At 40.2% G+C, this 17,160-nt stretch overlaps 2 protein-coding genes across 4 annotated transcripts; one reads left to right on the plus strand and one right to left on the minus strand.

Moving 5' to 3' along the window:
* Positions 1-709: 709 nt before the first annotated feature.
* LOC109629051 (matrix remodeling-associated protein 8-like) lies at positions 710-11,181 on the minus strand. Its single transcript, XM_020086533.2, has 12 exons — positions 11,001-11,181; positions 10,235-10,261; positions 9,793-10,098; positions 8,979-9,080; positions 8,760-8,893; positions 8,004-8,183; positions 5,971-6,112; positions 2,430-2,588; positions 2,324-2,348; positions 2,146-2,231; positions 1,413-1,484; positions 710-1,318 (listed from the first exon to the last, which is right to left on the minus strand). The coding sequence occupies exons 1-12, from the start codon at positions 11,044-11,046 to the stop codon at positions 1,296-1,298; spliced, it is 1,302 nt and encodes a 433-aa protein (XP_019942092.2). The 5' UTR covers positions 11,047-11,181; the 3' UTR covers positions 710-1,295.
* A 2,189-nt stretch (positions 11,182-13,370) lies between these two features.
* psma5 (proteasome 20S subunit alpha 5) lies at positions 13,371-17,036 on the plus strand. 3 transcript variants are annotated; one of them, XM_020086497.2, is made up of 10 exons: positions 13,371-13,502; positions 13,794-13,844; positions 14,306-14,372; positions 14,470-14,596; positions 15,530-15,597; positions 15,683-15,790; positions 15,913-15,971; positions 16,073-16,175; positions 16,391-16,477; positions 16,650-17,036. In XM_020086497.2, exons 2-10 carry the CDS (start codon positions 13,816-13,818, stop codon positions 16,725-16,727), a joined length of 726 nt encoding a protein of 241 aa, XP_019942056.1. In that variant the 5' UTR covers positions 13,371-13,502; positions 13,794-13,815; the 3' UTR covers positions 16,728-17,036. The 3 variants fall into 3 exon arrangements, with proteins under 3 accessions (XP_019942056.1, XP_019942058.1, XP_019942057.1); XM_020086499.2 differs by having other exon boundaries at positions 13,403-13,488; XM_020086498.2 differs by having other exon boundaries at positions 13,451-13,571.
* Positions 17,037-17,160: the final 124 nt, after the last annotated feature.

Genomic DNA, 17,160 nt, shown 5'->3' on the forward strand with positions numbered 1-17,160 from the left:
CTAACATCCATCTTATCGTAATGCAGTGGGTCTTAAACCTGGGTTGTGTATGAGCAGACCAGGAAAAGTTGCTTTAAAATTTGGATTAATCAAATGTAGATAATGATATTATTAATTGCAGTGATTATCAAGCAAACAGTCACATTCAAAATATGAAGAAGCTGATCCTTCTATCAAGATTTGACAATAACTTCTAGAAGGGCACTTTGAAAGTGAATTGTTTTCATTAAAATTTTCATTGTTATTCTCAAATCAACGAAAATGTTGAAAACTGCACCAAAATTGTAATTGTTCTTATCTGACCCATACCTGATACTTCCTCCAAGTTTTTTGGGAATCCGTAATTTTGCGAACTGGCGAACTAAACCTAACTTTGCCAAAGGTACTAATTATGATAATAGCTGAATTCAGCTGCTTCAGTTTCAGGGGCCTGGTATAGTACGTGTCAGCTCACAGTTTACATTACGTCAAACTGTTAAATCTTATAGGGGCACTTGAATAAAACAGAACCAGAGGTGAAACTATTCCACATCTACAGGTGCATCACTCGTACTTTTCCTATTTTGAGCCATGGAAACATCATCATGAAAAAATGACCAATTGTTTTATTGCTCCTCCTCATTCAGTTCACAAGTAATTACTATTTAAGTCATTTGAATACACACAGAGTGGTTATCTCTTATCAAGTGAGTGTAAAAACCCATCTCAGTTAGAAGTCAAACACATTTTAATACAAGTTTCAAAACACAGTCACAATAAAACATTTATACATAGACTGTATCTTTGGTCAGTTAGCGTACAGTTAATCAAACACTGACATCAACACTTCAGTGGTGCTTCTGTCCATTCACTTAAACCAACATGTGAAAAACAGAAGAACAAAGGGAAAATAAATCATCAGTTCAATTTCTTTTTAAACTTGAGGCAAAATGATTGATTCTGTAATAACTGATAATTCAAGGGTCAATCACGACTTCATTCAACTAATGTACACTTCACTCAGTCAAAGCTGAATCTCCCCTGTGGGTGGTGCTATGGTGCCAGGCACAGTCGTAGCACTCTTTCTTATTCATTCATTTGACAATAAAATACAATAAAAGAAAACTAAATCTTTTGCTGTAAATGTGTCACTGGCATTTTGACGGGTTAAAAATGTTCTTTTCTTTTCCAGTTTTGGTGGCACTCATTCTGTCTCTCCGTGTCCCTCCTGCCAGGACGGGCAGGCAGTGTGTTTTGTTTGGAACTCAGCCTCTGGACCAGCCAGCGACTCCACTCTCACTTTTTCTGTCCTTCTCTCACTTAGAAAATTTCTGCAATTCTGCGAGAAGAAAAAAGACAAACTGAGGTTACTGAGGATTCACTTGTGATGTGAGGTCATCTGTGATCGGCGCATATACACACACGTTCTTTACCTTTGTCAAGATCAATGACTTTAGGTTGAGTGTTCACATGGACTTTCTCTTTCAGCAGGTTGTTCTTGTACTCTAAAAAACACAGGGGAAAATACACACACGGTCAAGAAAACAGCCATCATGTGTTCACTCCTCTCAGGGGCAATAGGATAGGAAAAGCAGGCAGCTCTCTGGGGCCCAGAAAACAGAGGGGGGTCTAGGGGTGCACTGATTATGTAATTTCACAGTAAGGACAATTTTGTGAGAATCCCCTTAGATTCTATGATTGTCTATGCTTAGGAGACTGCAATGGTACCAAGGTCATCATTAAGTTGCCTTGAAGACAAAATGTCTAAATAGCATTTTCAGAGGTGAACTCTGGAATATGTCTGGACTTTCTCTGGCGTTTACCTTTCATATGAGGAACACAGCAGCTGATTCTCTAGTCAAGCGCGTTCTGTGAAACAATCAAGTGAGGGGTGGCGTGGCATGTGTTCTCATTTGGACTCATTCGGACATTATTGTGCTGTGGCAGGAGATACTCTGGATAATTTCAGGAGAATAGTGCATGTCTGAAAGCGGCTTGTGTGTGTGTGATCTGTCTGACAGACAAGTTTGCACTTTGTCTGAAATGTTGACACTAAAAGAATCATCTAAATATTGGAAGTTAGTTTGATTCGATATAGGTCCCTTTTTCTTAAGGCCCCCAAAGACCCTTAAAGGGCTCCTGACTCCATTCTTTCTTCAAACTCACCAAATCCTCTCTCCTCGTCGTTGGACACACAGACTCCAGTAACGTCCATCTCTAACTCATCAGAGCTGCTCTCACTCCGGCTGGACCTATCACAGTGAGAAGGAGACGTGTGAGTGTGTGTTTGTGAGTAACACAGAGATTGTGTGTGTGTGTGTGACTTTGTGTTAGCAGCACTTACCTCATAGATGCCTGTGGGTAAAACTCTGAAAAAAAGAAATTCTATTAGGTGAGACTTAGATGAGGAATAAAGTGTAAATGAGTCATTATCCAACAGCAGCTCAGACCTTTCATTCTACGTCTGCGTGTGATGAGGATGATGATGAGGATGATGAAAGCCAGCAGCAGGAGAGACGTGAGGACGTATCCCAGCGGCAGGAGGAAGTGATGTCTCTGGTCGGCCACGATAACATTGATGACTCGCGGTGATTCAGCCTTGGTAGAGTCTGAGTCGCACAGAGATCACAACAGTCAGCATTTCATTTCCTTTATTCTTCATTATTCAAACCGTTGTGTCAGCGTGAGGTTTATGAGTGTATTAAGTAAAACCAGACACACACACAAAAACAACCCAGCTCTCACTTGCTGTATCTCTTCACTCCTTCCTGGTACCTAGAGGACACTTCCAAGTGAAGCTTAGTGTAAGATTAGTCAGGAAGACTTTCTTTATGTCTCACTTTGAATCTATTCTCCTCTCTGTTGCTGTTATTTTCAGTGAGTCACAGCGACCTCTTCATCCCAGGTCACCTCCACATCCAGTGTCCACTCATCTCATTTAGATCCTCAACTTTCTTTACATCCCACCAGCCACCAGTGTCCTGACCCCAGGGGGGGGATTCCTGTGCTACACATGACCTCACCCCATTCCAAACCTTGATGACCTCATGAGGGGTCTAAGCTCCTGATGGAATCTTTTATTTCACCTCTTTCTCTTATTGTGCAGAGCGGTATATTCTGTTCACTTCTCAGTTGAACTCTGATTGAACTGATTTTTTTTTCCAGTGGCACCAAGGTTTCTAGTTATCCTATAAAATGATTATATAACAAATAAAATGTAATATATGTGTGTAATAGCAACCAACATGTTTTAATAAGCTGAATATTCACTGCAATTTCTGTATTAAATAAATACATTTCTGATATCAGTTTGTTATCGACAAAACATTTACTCAAACTTCCGTTTATGCCAAATTTAATCTCGGTTTTGTTTTTGTGGGGTGTTCAGCAATTGAATGTGTTTTTGCACTGATGGAATATTACTATTGCTGTAGGGACAAACATTTCCTTGTTGATGGATATTTCTCTCCAAACTCAAAAAAAGTATTTTTTTATTTATTTGTGTGTGTGTGTTTGTGTGTGATCCTCAGTGGTGGGATACATTTACTACGTTACTGTACTTTGTGTATCTGATTTATTTTCTGTACTTTTCATTTTTACTCTGCTACATACATCACTTTTTACTCTACTCTTTAAAATGCATTGTTACATGTTCACATTGTTTTTTATATTTTTTTTTAAGTACTCAATAACAAGATGAGTGGAGAGGTAAAATGAGACCCTGCCTCTGTCAATGAGAGCAAAGTGCACCTGCAGCAGCAGAGAGGGACTAGGCCACACTACTTTTAAGACTGTAAATATATTTCTTTTACTCAAATACAAAAATAAGTGGTACTTTTGCTTTGACTTGATTAAACATTTGTCTATCTATTTGTACTTTTACTTTCTTAATTTACTAAGTAGAATATTTGAGTACTTCCTTCACCACTGGTGATGCCATATATCCTCTAACACCTCTCACACTGTTTCATGTTGTTTTTTCTATGTGATGAAATTTCCTGTCAGTAAGAAAAATGCTGAACACATTTGCAGGGCAGGGAGAAATAATTAGCCAGTCTGGTTTTAGGTGATGTGTGCAGTTCTTCTGAGTGTTGAGAGGCAGAGGAGAGAGAGAAGGAGGGAGGGAGGTACAGCCTGGTTTCATTTTGCATCATTAAAAAAAAATAAAAAAAATGTGCAAGGCAAGGAGCAGCTGCGGACCTCAGACTCAAACATATTTGAGCCAAAATGAGATCCAGACAGAAAGTTATGCCGTGATTTACTTTTCCTGGCAGAGAAACACAGAGAAGTGAAGAGAGGAAGAGGAGTGAGGGAAGGACAGAGCAGGGGTGGAACACGAGGAGGAGAGAGGATGGCGACACTGAGATGATCCTTCAGAGGCCTGTAGAAAAACCAAATGAGGCTAGAAAAGATTTCTCCGTCTTATACTCAAACTGCCGTCATGTTCACAGCTGCTCGTCTGCGGAGAAAATGTAAACAGCATGTTCATGAACATTACAACTACTCTGATCCTTTTATTTAGTTTCAAGACATTTCCCCCTGATTTGTTTAGACTGGAGGGAGGGAGGGGTGACCTACATGTCCTTATCCTCATTTGATCAACAGACTCCTTTGCCCTGCTCCTCTCTCTCTCTTTCTTTTTGTGTTTCGAATCCATCTCAAAAACCTCATTGCTCCTCCACCTCTCCGTTTATCTCCCCCAGCTGCCATGCAGATGAGGCACACTTCCTTTTGTTGTGCATAAACTGTCAAAAACCACTTCTCCGTCGTCAGGAGGAAAGTCACAAAAAAACTAAGAAAAGTGAGGGAAAAAGAGCAAGAGCGATGAAAGTGATGAAAATAAACAAACCAGAGCATGTGGGATTTTCAAAAGGAAGAAAAGCAGAAAGAAGAAGGGGAGAAATGGAGGGTTGGGTTTGAGAAACGGTGCAGGATGTCAGGAGGCTGCAAAGTCAACAGGGCGGCAGACGGTCAGAGAGGACGACAGAAGGAGACGTTGCACTGCAGTGGGTTTCTTCAAAGTCTGAGAAAGTGTTCAAACTCACTCCTGCACTGGTGCTAAATCTATTTCGCATCTTGTTTCTCTACTTATTGAATTCCCATGGTGCAGTCCTACTGTTTATTACAGCTCAGAGATTGAAGGATTAATCTTGTGCTCAGAGCCGGACTCTGCTCCAAAGGCTGTATCCGAGAGATTCCACTGAAATGAGATATTTTTTCTTGCCACGGTCTCACACACACACACACACACACACAGACACATGCACAGGCTTAGTTGCAGGCATTACTCCTCTCTCCTTTCTAAACCTCTCTCAATGATTTTCCCACATTGATATGACTGCCATTATCGGCTTTGCTTCCCAGTTAGCGACTGGAAACACAGACACATAGCTGACCTGCCAACATACCAACCAAACTGTCTCTCTCTCGCTTTTATTCTCCTCTTCTCCGAAATGCACTCATACGTTTTCATGCAGGGCAAAGTGCTCAGGAACGTGAACTAAACTTTAGCGAGAGAAAGTCAAAAAGTGCACACACTAAAACAAGAAGCAATAAAAACAACAGTGCATAGAATGATGAAATGAAGGAAAGGTTTAGCGTTAAAAGAAGGTGGAAATCGATGAGTGGGTGAGGTTTGGATGACTGGGTCATGAGGGAGTGTGTGTGGTTTCAGGGGTCTGGCACGAGACAAGCTGACAGAGCAAGAAAAACATCTCAGATGAAACAAACAGAGAAAAGTTCAGAAATAAATTCTTTTCTTCTCTGCTCCCTTCCTCTCCTCTTCCTCTGCTGCTTTTTGGAGAATCTGAGAGGCCAAGACTCAACAGAGTGAGGAAGAGTCAGGGCAAAACAAAATGCTACAGAAGGACGAGTGAAGGAAAGAACAGATGTGTGTATTTTTTTTCTGATAGCTCAAATCCACTCCTCAACGCTGCTCTTCAGGGATAGAGATTGTGTGTGTGTGTGTGTGTGTGTGTGTGTGTGTGTTACCTTTGTCCGCAGCAGGCAGTGCTATGGCTGGTTGGGTGGTCTGAATCACCGGTGGCTCCACTGTGACCTGGAACTCTCTTCTTTCATGTAGACCACAGTAATGATGGTGGAGGTGGCAGGAATACATCCCCTCATCTGTGGGCTGTGACATGAGAGCAGATACATGTACATACTGTTTGTAAGTAATGTACACCAGGGTGAATTTGGGTAATGAGGAACACCTAAGCTCCAGTCAGTTTATTTCATGTTCTAACAAAATCTAGTCTGTAGTTGGACAAATATCAAGCGAACCTTTCCTCTTGTTGGCCTCATACTTGACGAGTGTATTCTTAATGGCTCAGGGAAGTGCAGTGTTGAATTTGATGTGATTCAGACTCGCTATCCTTTAATCACTAAACTTTGAATAAACAGGCGATAGCACTCTGTAGCAGTCAGGGGGGATGGGTCAGCGTGTCTTTAGTCTGCAGACAGATTTCAGCATATTCTCTTTTATGTGCTCAGATACACCACAGAAATTGTAGGCCACCAGATTGTTTTGATGATTCCTTTTTTTATTTCACAATATCAACATTCATTTTGTTGTTGCAATTGAGCTCAATACACAGCTTTTATTTTATGTTATGAACTTGGGTCTGAAGATTTTGTTCATTCAAACTTATAAAGTAATAAAAAAATTCTGTTCCATTTTATGAAAAACATAACAAATCTTCATTGCAGATAAACCAGGTAGGATGAATGCAACGTTTTCTAACTTTGCTTTGTGCCATAGTTTATAAAAGCTCTGAGTATATTGGAGGCCTGGTATCTTTTAATCATGTAATTCTAAGTTGTGGAGCATTACCACAGGTCAAGAAAACAATCTATTCCAAACAGGCACCGCACTAATAATAAAAGATAAACATGGACATAATGTTTTTTTAATTGCATAGGGGCAAACGGGGTAAGGTTGAGCCAATGGGTGCGATGAGCCCCCCCCCCCCTGCATCCAGGTAACCATTATTAAAAAGTTTTCATGTGACCACAAAGGAAATGTAATTCACATTAATCTAAACTTCATCCTGTACTCAAGCACATGGAGACGCTGCTAACAGAACCAGAGCAGACAAAAATAGATTGTTTTATTATGTCAAGTGAATTCATTATGATACTCAAGTTATCAGTCTTGTATCTTAATTAAAATATATAAGTTTGGGACATGATTATAGTTTAATGAAGTCCATTATCTATACTGCTTTTTCTCTAAGGGTTGCTGGGGAAGCTGGAGCCAATCCCAGCTCACATTGGGCGAGACAGGGTACATCCTGGACAGGTCAGGGGTGAATTCATATATAAAATTTGTCAAAACATATCTGTCATAACCGTCCCCTTTTTGAAAAGTTGAGAGACTGTCCAATAACACGTCTCCCCAGAGAACACATCATGTTTTGTCAAAGCTAACTTTTTCTAATTTTACATTTTCAAGCATAAATCAAGAAGAAACAGGTCTGGCAGTCGGCTGAGTGTTGCCTATAGCCGACTGAAAAACTGTCCCCATTCCACAGTGTGGTCGTTGAAAAGCCCCTGAGCCTTCTGAGCCTGTATTTAACCTAAATGTTGATTTATGCGCTCTATCAAACAACAAAACAACAAGCTCCTTAAATTCCATCAAGTAGGACTGTAATTTTTCTCTGTTTATTATTACAACAATGGCACCGAGGACTGGTTGTAGGCAGGTCCTGTATTGTTTGTTCTGGTACTGTTGTTATTGTTTTTAAAAAGTCATGTGTTAGCTCAATTTACTGTGGCTGCCAACCTCATCTCCCAACAGAGCGTTAAAGTTCGACTCGACAACAGAAACATTACTAATGAAAGATCCATGTGTCCTGGACAACACAGCATACCACATATACACACACACACTCTATACACTGCATCAAGTGCACTGTGGGGATTGTACCCTTCAATTAATCTGTGTATTTTCACCGTGTGTCCTTAAACCTCCAGGCTCCTGCTGTGTTTTCTGTTCCTCTGTGGAGTTACACACTCAAACTCACCTTTAGGTCAGATATGGTCAGTGAGAAGTCTCCCTCTGAGAAGGCCTGATTGCTGATGTTCATCTTCCTCTGGAGGAACAGCGGCCCATAGCTACGCTGCTCTCCAGAGGCGTACAGGTCCACCAGCCGGTCAGCGCGGTCGTGGTGGATCCCTGGTGACTGACGGTCCCAGTGAACCACCTGGAAACCACCAACATTTGTCAGTTGATATATCACATCCCCTCTGCTCAGGTAAACCTCTATAATAAAAATGAAAGTAAACTGAGTTTAATTGTCTGAGGCATAACATGTGTAGAAAGATGGACGACGTGTCTCCACTTCCTGAGACTATCCAGAAATGAAGCAAAAATATCCTCGATACGAACGCTGCCCTCTAATTCATTTGGAGTCTGTACAGAAGCAATCAGGGGTTGGAGTCACAGTATTGGGGCCATGCCGGTATAGGCATTCGACCAATCGTGAGTCAGTGTCAGCTGTCAGTGTTTCACCATGTTTTTATAGAATCAATGATTAATTAAACCAAACTTACTGGAAAATGAGCACACCAGTAGAATAATACCTAAACTGATAGAAACCAGAGAAACATTTATTTGAGGTGTATTTTTTCTTTTTAGTTTGGTCCATGTCCCATCCACTAACATGAAGGAGGCATGACACCAGATGGCCATTGAGACACTTTGGCTCCACTATTGGGGAGCTGTCATGTCGTCCATCTATACATACACTCTGATCTGAGGTAAGAGGTTCGTGTAGCACCTGCTGGTCCCCCTCCTCGTTGCTCCAGTCCGTCCAAACATTGCGTCGGTTGATGCACGGCAGCGCCACCGTGCTCCCGAGCAGCACCACGAACACTGCCTTCTGTCCATCCCAGAAACGCTGCTCTTTACGGCCTACATGGTAAACAACAAACTGGCTCAGCTTCAGAGTTGCCATGTGTTGGAGAAGCTGACAGTTGGTGCAGCGTGTGACACATACGTGATTTAGTGACGTTGAGCTGGACTCTGACTGTCTCGTACAGGTGACAGTAGAGGTGGTGGAGGTTACAGGAGTACAGGCCTCTGTCGTTCATCGTCACATCTGTCAGCACATGCAAAAAATATAAAAAATGAAAAGGTAATGATGATGTCAGGTAAAATCATTGTCTTCTATACATTTAAAAAAACAACCAATGTTCACTATTTTTTTGTGTTTTTTGCAGAAACTTTCAACTTTAGTGGTGGTTAGAAATACATGACAGTGAACACAACTTCACCTTAACTTGTGCATTCAGGTGTTTGTGACGCTTTGACAGCTGTAGTCAGCTGAAGAGTGAATCAAAAAAGCAACGAGCAAATAAAAATGTGTAAAGACAAGAACCATGTCGGTTTGGGCCTAAAAGCAGATTGTTTCGGGAGTTTCCCACAAGCACTTGAATGCACCAACAAAATGTTTCAAAACAGAATGTTCCCGCCTCTGCTGACATCATAGATTTACCGTTCACTGTTTTGTGAAATAAAAAACATCAGATGTAACCAATTAAACGAGTCTCATTCATGAATCAACCAATGACAACCTCTAATTTTTGGGATTTTGTTTCTCAAGAAAATGTGTTTGTCTCAATGAAATATGGCTTTCATGCTGGTGTTTAGCTCCCTGTGGGGTAAAAAAAAAAGCATCAGTCTCATTGTACTATTTGACAAATCTGTGAGATCAGTGATGAGAATCAAGTTAAAGCCACAATGAGAAAGAAAAGCAAAGAATCATCAATCACATGAATCCACAACTACAGACATGAAAGTCAGAGACAGACCTTTGATGACCAGGGAGAAGTTTCCGTCCCTGAAGGCCGATGGGATGATACCGACCCTGCCCAGGTTGTAGGAGTTGTAAATCCTCTGCTCCCCTGCAGAGAACATGTCCACCACCCTCTCCATGGCGTAGTCAGGTTGGGCCCGGTACAGGTCCCAGTGGACCACCCTCTGTCTGTCCCTCACCCTGTCCCTGGTCCACACCATGCGGCCACTCACACACTGCAGCACCACCCTCGACCCGGCCGGGGCACTCACGTTGTACCCAGCCACCACCACACTGCTGCTGCTGTCGGACTGAGCTGAGGCTGCAGGACGGAGAGGGGGAGAGGGTGATGTCAAAAAATGTATCCTTGAATCCTTGAAGAGACATGCATAGAAATAAATCACAGCTGCACACACACACACACACACACACACACACACTCATAAAGAGGACCATACCTGCAAAGAAGAAGCAGGCCACAGGGACTGGAATAAAAACAACAGAAGAAAAGGATTTAAAAAAATATATAATTAGTTGAACAGATGCACAAAGAAAGACACTGCATGTTGTGTGTAGTGTTAAAAACATTGTTATTCTCAGATAAAGGCTTTCTAAATTCACATTACACCACCACACAATCACATCAATAGATATCAAAAACAAAGAATTTACTACTACTATAAAAATGTGCCAAATTGGAAACAGAAGTGTAAGTATAGTCTTTTGACTCATAAACAGAAGTTAATGACTTTCTAACACTGTCCTGATGCTTCACACTCTGACTCAGTGAAACTCATCCGACACATCACCGTGTGTCAGTGTGATGCTGAGGTGGACGGATGCAAATCACATGGTTTTCATATCAGAACTTCTGAACATATCCAGATGAATAAAAGGTGCCTCCACGTATCAGCAACTCAACTGAAGTGATCTCTAAGACTTTTCACACCAGCCCAACACTTCAACACTTAAAGCAGTGAGACAGAAAATACTAAGAAACCAAAGAAAAAGAGCCCACTGATAAATATTTGTTTTAAACTGTGCTCTCTGATGTTAAACTGTTTTCTTTTAAATGTGTCTCTATGTTGTTTTTGATGCCCCCTGTGCAGCATCACAAATCTTCCTCTCTGCATGAAAGGTGCTTTATAAATAAATCTGCCTTGCCTTACAGTAACAACAAGCACCTGTAACAAAAGTCAAATAATGCAGTTCCAGTCTACTTACTGTGGATCAAGAGGAGCGCCTGAAATATGATGTCCTCCCTCCTCATGTTGATACTTTCAAAAGCACAGACTTGTCAAACCTGGAGCGTCAGAGTGCAGAAGAAGATGTGTGATGTTTAACCATTCACAACAACAGCAGCTGAAGCAGCAGCAGCTTGTTTAACTCAGACTCCAGAGTGAGAAGAAAGGACATCAACACAGAACCAGAACAGGACTGAGCTGAGCTGGTCCCATCCGGGGGATTGAAACCTGACTCCACCAACACCCCCTCCTCTCTCACAGCAGCACTCCCTTCAAAAAGAAAGTGTTCAGTATCTCAGGAGATGCTGACAACAGGCTACATTTCTGTCCCCTTTGTTTTGTCTTATTGAGTTAAAGGTGAAAAGGTTTAAAGGTTTTCAATTTTGTATGGAAAAATAAATCCCACTATTTAATAAAGACTTTGACTGTGGTGGTTTAAAAACCATTGACTGTGAGTCTGTGATCAGATAGTGTTCAGGCTGAATTGGGTAAAAGCTTGGTTTTTATTATTATTTACAAACAGTGATGAGGGGAAAAAATCGAACACATAATGATTGAATCTACATATATTGAAACTTAGTGAGAAGAAGAAGAAACTTATTTAATCTCAGCCTTTCTCCATAAGACATGAATTAATAATTATATTTAACCAGCTTCCTATATGTATCTATAAATATGTTGTTTACCTGTGCTCCACATTGTATATAATGTACAAATATATATGTATTAACAAACACAATATAAATAATACAAATAAGGCTATACAATCAAATACATTTGCATTGTTATTTATAGCAAGAGAGAGAAAGATAAATTAAGGAGCAATAAATATTCAGTGACCCAATAAAGAAACAGTACCACTGCAAACACCTTGTGAATCAAATGCCCTCCTCATCCCTGGACCTTGTAACCAACATATCTTTGAACTTTATTTTAAACCAGGTTAGGTTTTAACTCCACATTCAAACTGTTCCTAACTCTACAGATTGAGAAGCAAAAACTTCTCCTGGTTGTTCTGATACTATGAGTTTTAAAATTAAATTTCCCATTAATTCATTGAACAGTTTTTGAATGTTCTCTGGGAGTCATTTATTTTTAGCTTGCACATTATTTGTCCTGTTTGAAATTCCACAATGTCTGTGAATTTAAATAATAAACTGTAAGAATGATGCTTTGGTGTTGTGAATGTTAGACCAGTGAACAGTACAGGATGTGGAGTCATTTGTGATCTAGAACTTGCTTTGCTTTGTTTCATGCAGAGATGCTTCTTGACAGTTTCGTTGTTTATGGTTAATATGTGATTTCCAGCTAAATCTGTCATTCTGATTTCACCCCGCATGGCGCCACCTTGTGGAGCAATAGGACTATTGCAATAAATAGGAAGACTATTTAAACAAGAGTTGAAAAAAAGATTCTGTTGTTGATTTGACGGATGAACATGATCATCTTATACAGTTCAATTCATTTAATGAAAAATTAGACATTGAATGCTCCGTCAGAGAATTCAGCCGCATTTGTAAATGAATTGCACTTCAAAATGTGTCTGTAAACTAGAATTGTCCAATAATAAAAAAATTAATGAAAAAAATGCTCTTCTCCTTCATGCTTAATTTAACAGGCAACCACTGAACATCACCACGCCAACTCGTGGACCAGCTGACTAACATGTTTTTCTGCAGTTGCAACCGTAGCGATTGAAAACTTAAATTCATAAAGCTTCATTTAATGTGTAGCACCAGATTGAGCCTGTGTAACATCAGTGTGTGCACCGCTGCATATATATAAAACATATTTCCCTCTGACACTGGGTCTGCTGACTAAAGAGCACATGAACTTGAATCTGCTGCAGAGAAAAGTGGAGAGGCTCTTTTTTATTATTATTTTAAGTATGCATGGGGTTGTATACAATAACATACAGGAACATAAAAAAACACAAGGCAGGGGTGGATAATATAAATCATATAAATATCATGTAGAATTTAAAGATATTCAAAGTTTGAACAGCCTTCTTTGTTGGATGATTAGGAAATTAGGGTTACATATTGTTCAACATCTTTCAGAAAAAAATAAAACAGGGTACTTCATTTTTATATTTTCTATATGGATGAAACATTTTGATTTTGTAAAACATGATCAATAATTAACTCACAGAGGTCCTCCAGGAATGTCTTGGTGTGAGAGCAATGCCAACAAAGATGCAAGACTGTTTCTGGATGCTCATCACAGACTATTTGTAAGGAATCAACCAAGTGTTTATTAGTTGTCGTACTATTATTAGATTCGTACTATTATTATCGTTATTATTACTAGTAGTTTTCTACTACCACTACCACTAATGATGATAAATCGTCACAGGAGACTGGGGACAGTGCAGTCCTCCGGAACCTTTCTCGCGCTTTGTTGTCAACCGGCGCGATTAGACGTTACACCGTGTGCATTTCCCCTGAAACAAGCGAACTCATTCAAGGGTCTGTATCCGAAGGTAAACCAGGCTAACTTTTGAAACTACTCAGGAGGGCGTCGTGAAATTGTCACTTTACGTTTTTAAAAAGTAAATATAATGTGTGAATGTGGACGGTGGGCTTGTGTTAGTCGTTTTTGTGCCGTTGTTTTTTTGTTAGCTTCAGTTAGCTCGCACGCTTCTTCAGCACTGCAGCTAGCTCTTGCTAGCTAATCACCCGGTGTCACGGCGCACTTGAAACCAAATGCTCTTCCTGGTCATGAATGTCTGAAGCTGATTTAATCTCATGTGCTTCATCTTCTCCGTGTGCAGGTCCCGTGTTTAACCCTACAATATGTTTCTGACGAGATCGGAATATGACAGGTTGGTGCGACTCAAACTGCTTTGTCATTTGTTGAGCGCCTCTCTGTGTTCAGAGGTTTGCTGTGAGGCAGTTCTGACTTTGACTCCTCAGGGAAATGATCAAGTGCTTTTGTTTGCAACCCTGTGTTTAATCTTGTAGTTGTGTGTTGCTAATAATAGGCGAGCAGCAAATCGCTCTTCAGCGAGTTAGTTTGCTTTCACTTTCGTTACAAGAGTTTTTTGCAGTTTACAAGGACAGCTAGCTGAGAGTTAAACTGTGAGGTGCTCCAGTCAATGTAAACAATAAACCCATAATATATTAAAGTGGGTGGGTTTTATGTTACATATAGTGGTGACTTTAATCTTTAAAAATACACTAACTTTCAACACAATGACATGTACATTTTTGGGGGGCTGGTTACATTGTCGTGCTGTGTTGAAATAATAGATGATCAATAATTGAATCTGTGTCTGTTTTGCAGAGGTGTGAACACATTCTCTCCTGAGGGAAGACTGTTCCAGGTTGAATATGCCATCGAGGCCATAAAAGTAAGTATCATGACCAACATGACTGTCCACCTCTGTGTGATGTCATATCCTGCAACTTGTAAACACATGTGAAACTCATACGCCGTTGCTCTTCCAGTTGGGCTCCACAGCCATTGGTATCCAGACATCAGAGGGGGTGTGTCTGGCTGTGGAGAAGAGGATCACCTCTCCCCTGATGGAGCCCAACAGCATTGAGAAGATTGTGGAGATTGACAGTCACATTGGCAAGTGGAAAACATTAGTAATTGAATTTACACTGTACTAACTGATGAAGTCATTGTGTCAGTCGTAATCAAAAATTAGCTTAATCAATTTCACTGTAGTTGTATTTGAAAAAAAATTAAGAATGAGCTTTTACACTCAGCTGTGTTTGTATTGCATGTTTTATATATTGAAATGTAAAACTTACATTTACTAAAAGAACAGGTGAGGACTAGAATAAAATACCAGAAATAAAGAGATACATAAGAACATTTAAAAGATGGAAACAGCAACTGACCCAAGTGAAAGAGTTGCTAAAGAATGTTAAAGAGTTGCTGCCTAAATTTCATAACTGGTGCATTAGTTATCATGGCGTCTGGCATAAACTTTGGAAGTTAGCATCATAAAACAGAAAATTGGAAATCTGTAGCAATTCCATGTTAATTTTTATTATAATACAATAATATAAATACAATTATAAAGGGGCATCCCTCATTTTTTAGAATTCATCTTTGAATTTCTTTGGTAATATAAGAGCAGACACAATGATCAAATTCATTTTTTTATAGAAATTTGCAGACCTTTCTCTTTCCTCTTACCAAACGTCACGAACCGAATTCTGTTAAACCGTAACCGAATTGAGTTAAAATAGTTTTTAATAGTTTGAGCAGACCTGAGGTCAGTTTTACTTTCTCTTCAGTGGCACTATAAAGAAAAGGTCTGGCAATCATTACTAAAATTGCATTGTTTAATGGAAAATATACTGTGACCGTCATATTACATTATACATACATACAAATAGATCAGTGGCAATGATTAAATCCAGTCTGAATATTCCCTAAGTAAATGTAGTATGATATTACGCATCTCTATGTTTGGCAGGGCTCATTGATGTGCAAGACAACTCCATCTAAAGGCCATGGAGTTTCCTAATTGTCTTTTTTGCCACCTCAAAGGTTGTGCCATGAGTGGCTTGATAGCTGATGCTAAGACTCTAATCGACAAAGCAAGAGTGGAAACGCAGGTATGAATGCTGAGTGCACCGAAATATAACCAGTTCAATGACTTTGTGTTTAACCTGAAATTAACCAGCACAAATTTGTCCTCAGAACCACTGGTTCACTTATAATGAGACGATGACAGTGGAGAGTGTGACTCAGGCTGTGTCCAACCTGGCACTGCAGTTTGGAGAGGAGGATGCTGACCCTGGTGCCATGGTCGGTGGTTCAGCTTGTCTCTCACTCATTCAAACTTCAGATTTAATGATGTTTGAGTCAGCTAACCTAACTTCTATATTTCTCTCTCCCCGCTCCGCTGCTTTGTTCTGGCACCTGTATAGAGTCGACCATTCGGTGTAGCACTTCTGTTTGGAGGAGTTGATGAAAAAGGGCCTCAGCTGTATGTAAAGATTTGTCCTCTTAAATATTTAAAACCTAAAATAGTTACACATTTAACATTGAAGTCACTGAGCGTCTCTGATCTTATGTTTTCAAATGCAGGTACCACATGGACCCATCAGGAACCTTTGTGCAGTGTGACGCACGGGCCATCGGCTCAGCATCTGAGGGAGCACAGAGTTCTCTGCAAGAAGTCTACCACAAGGTATCATCTGGTCCTTCTTTACATTCAGCTGTACATTTATCAATACAAGTTGTCACATTTCTACCCTGCGATCTTCCATGTAAATTAGTTTTTTATTAATAGAGATCATGTGAAACTGAAATGTTTAGGATTTCCTCATCCTTTGTTGGAAGTAAATCACCAAAATTGAGGATTTGTGTATTTTCTGTGTCCCCCTCTCTCTGGGTAACTGACAGTCCATGACATTAAAAGATGCCATCAAGTCATCCCTTACCATTCTGAAGCAGGTGATGGAGGAAAAGCTCAATGCCACCAACATCGAGGTATGCTCCTCATTTTTTTCCCAGTCCCTGAACACTTGTTTCTGGTAAACCTTTGCAGACATTGGAGAGGTTGAATTTGTGTATGTAAATGTCTGGTGCAGTTTTAAGTTTGCAAAGGACTGTTTAAATCCATCTTTCATGAAGGATTTATCTGTGTCTGTCTCTTCTGTAGCTGGCAACAGTTGAGCCCGGGAAGACTTTCCACATGTATTCCAAAGAGGAGCTGGAGGATGTAATCAAGGACATCTAGAGCAGAGGAGACTCTCAAAGTCTTGGTTTGAGTTCTGGACAGAGGAGGAGAGGATGTAAATTTACACCTGGGCTGAATGTCTCAACTTAACCACAACGTCTCATCAGGACATTCTCATCTTTTTCGATTGCATACGAGGGTTATCTTTGTAACGTGTTAATTGAATTCTTCTTTCTCACTATCTGTACAGTCCTGTACAGGAGTCTGACCAACACCTACAGCTGAGTGGCACAGAAAATGGGGGGGGTGGGGCTGGGGCTATTTTTTTGTTACAAATCAGAACTACAATTAAACAGTTGTATTCAAAAAGTGATGTGATTGTTGTCTTTTTTGTGTATTTCTTGTGTTTTAAGAATACTAGTCCCCTAACCCCAATTTTCATAGATTTCACTTGCCTGAAAACTATGAATATCCAGAGTTAGTCGATACAGTT

Source organism: Paralichthys olivaceus, chromosome 2 (genome assembly GCF_024713975.1).
Source record: "Paralichthys olivaceus isolate ysfri-2021 chromosome 2, ASM2471397v2, whole genome shotgun sequence".
Lineage (NCBI taxonomy): Eukaryota > Metazoa > Chordata > Actinopteri > Pleuronectiformes > Paralichthyidae > Paralichthys > Paralichthys olivaceus.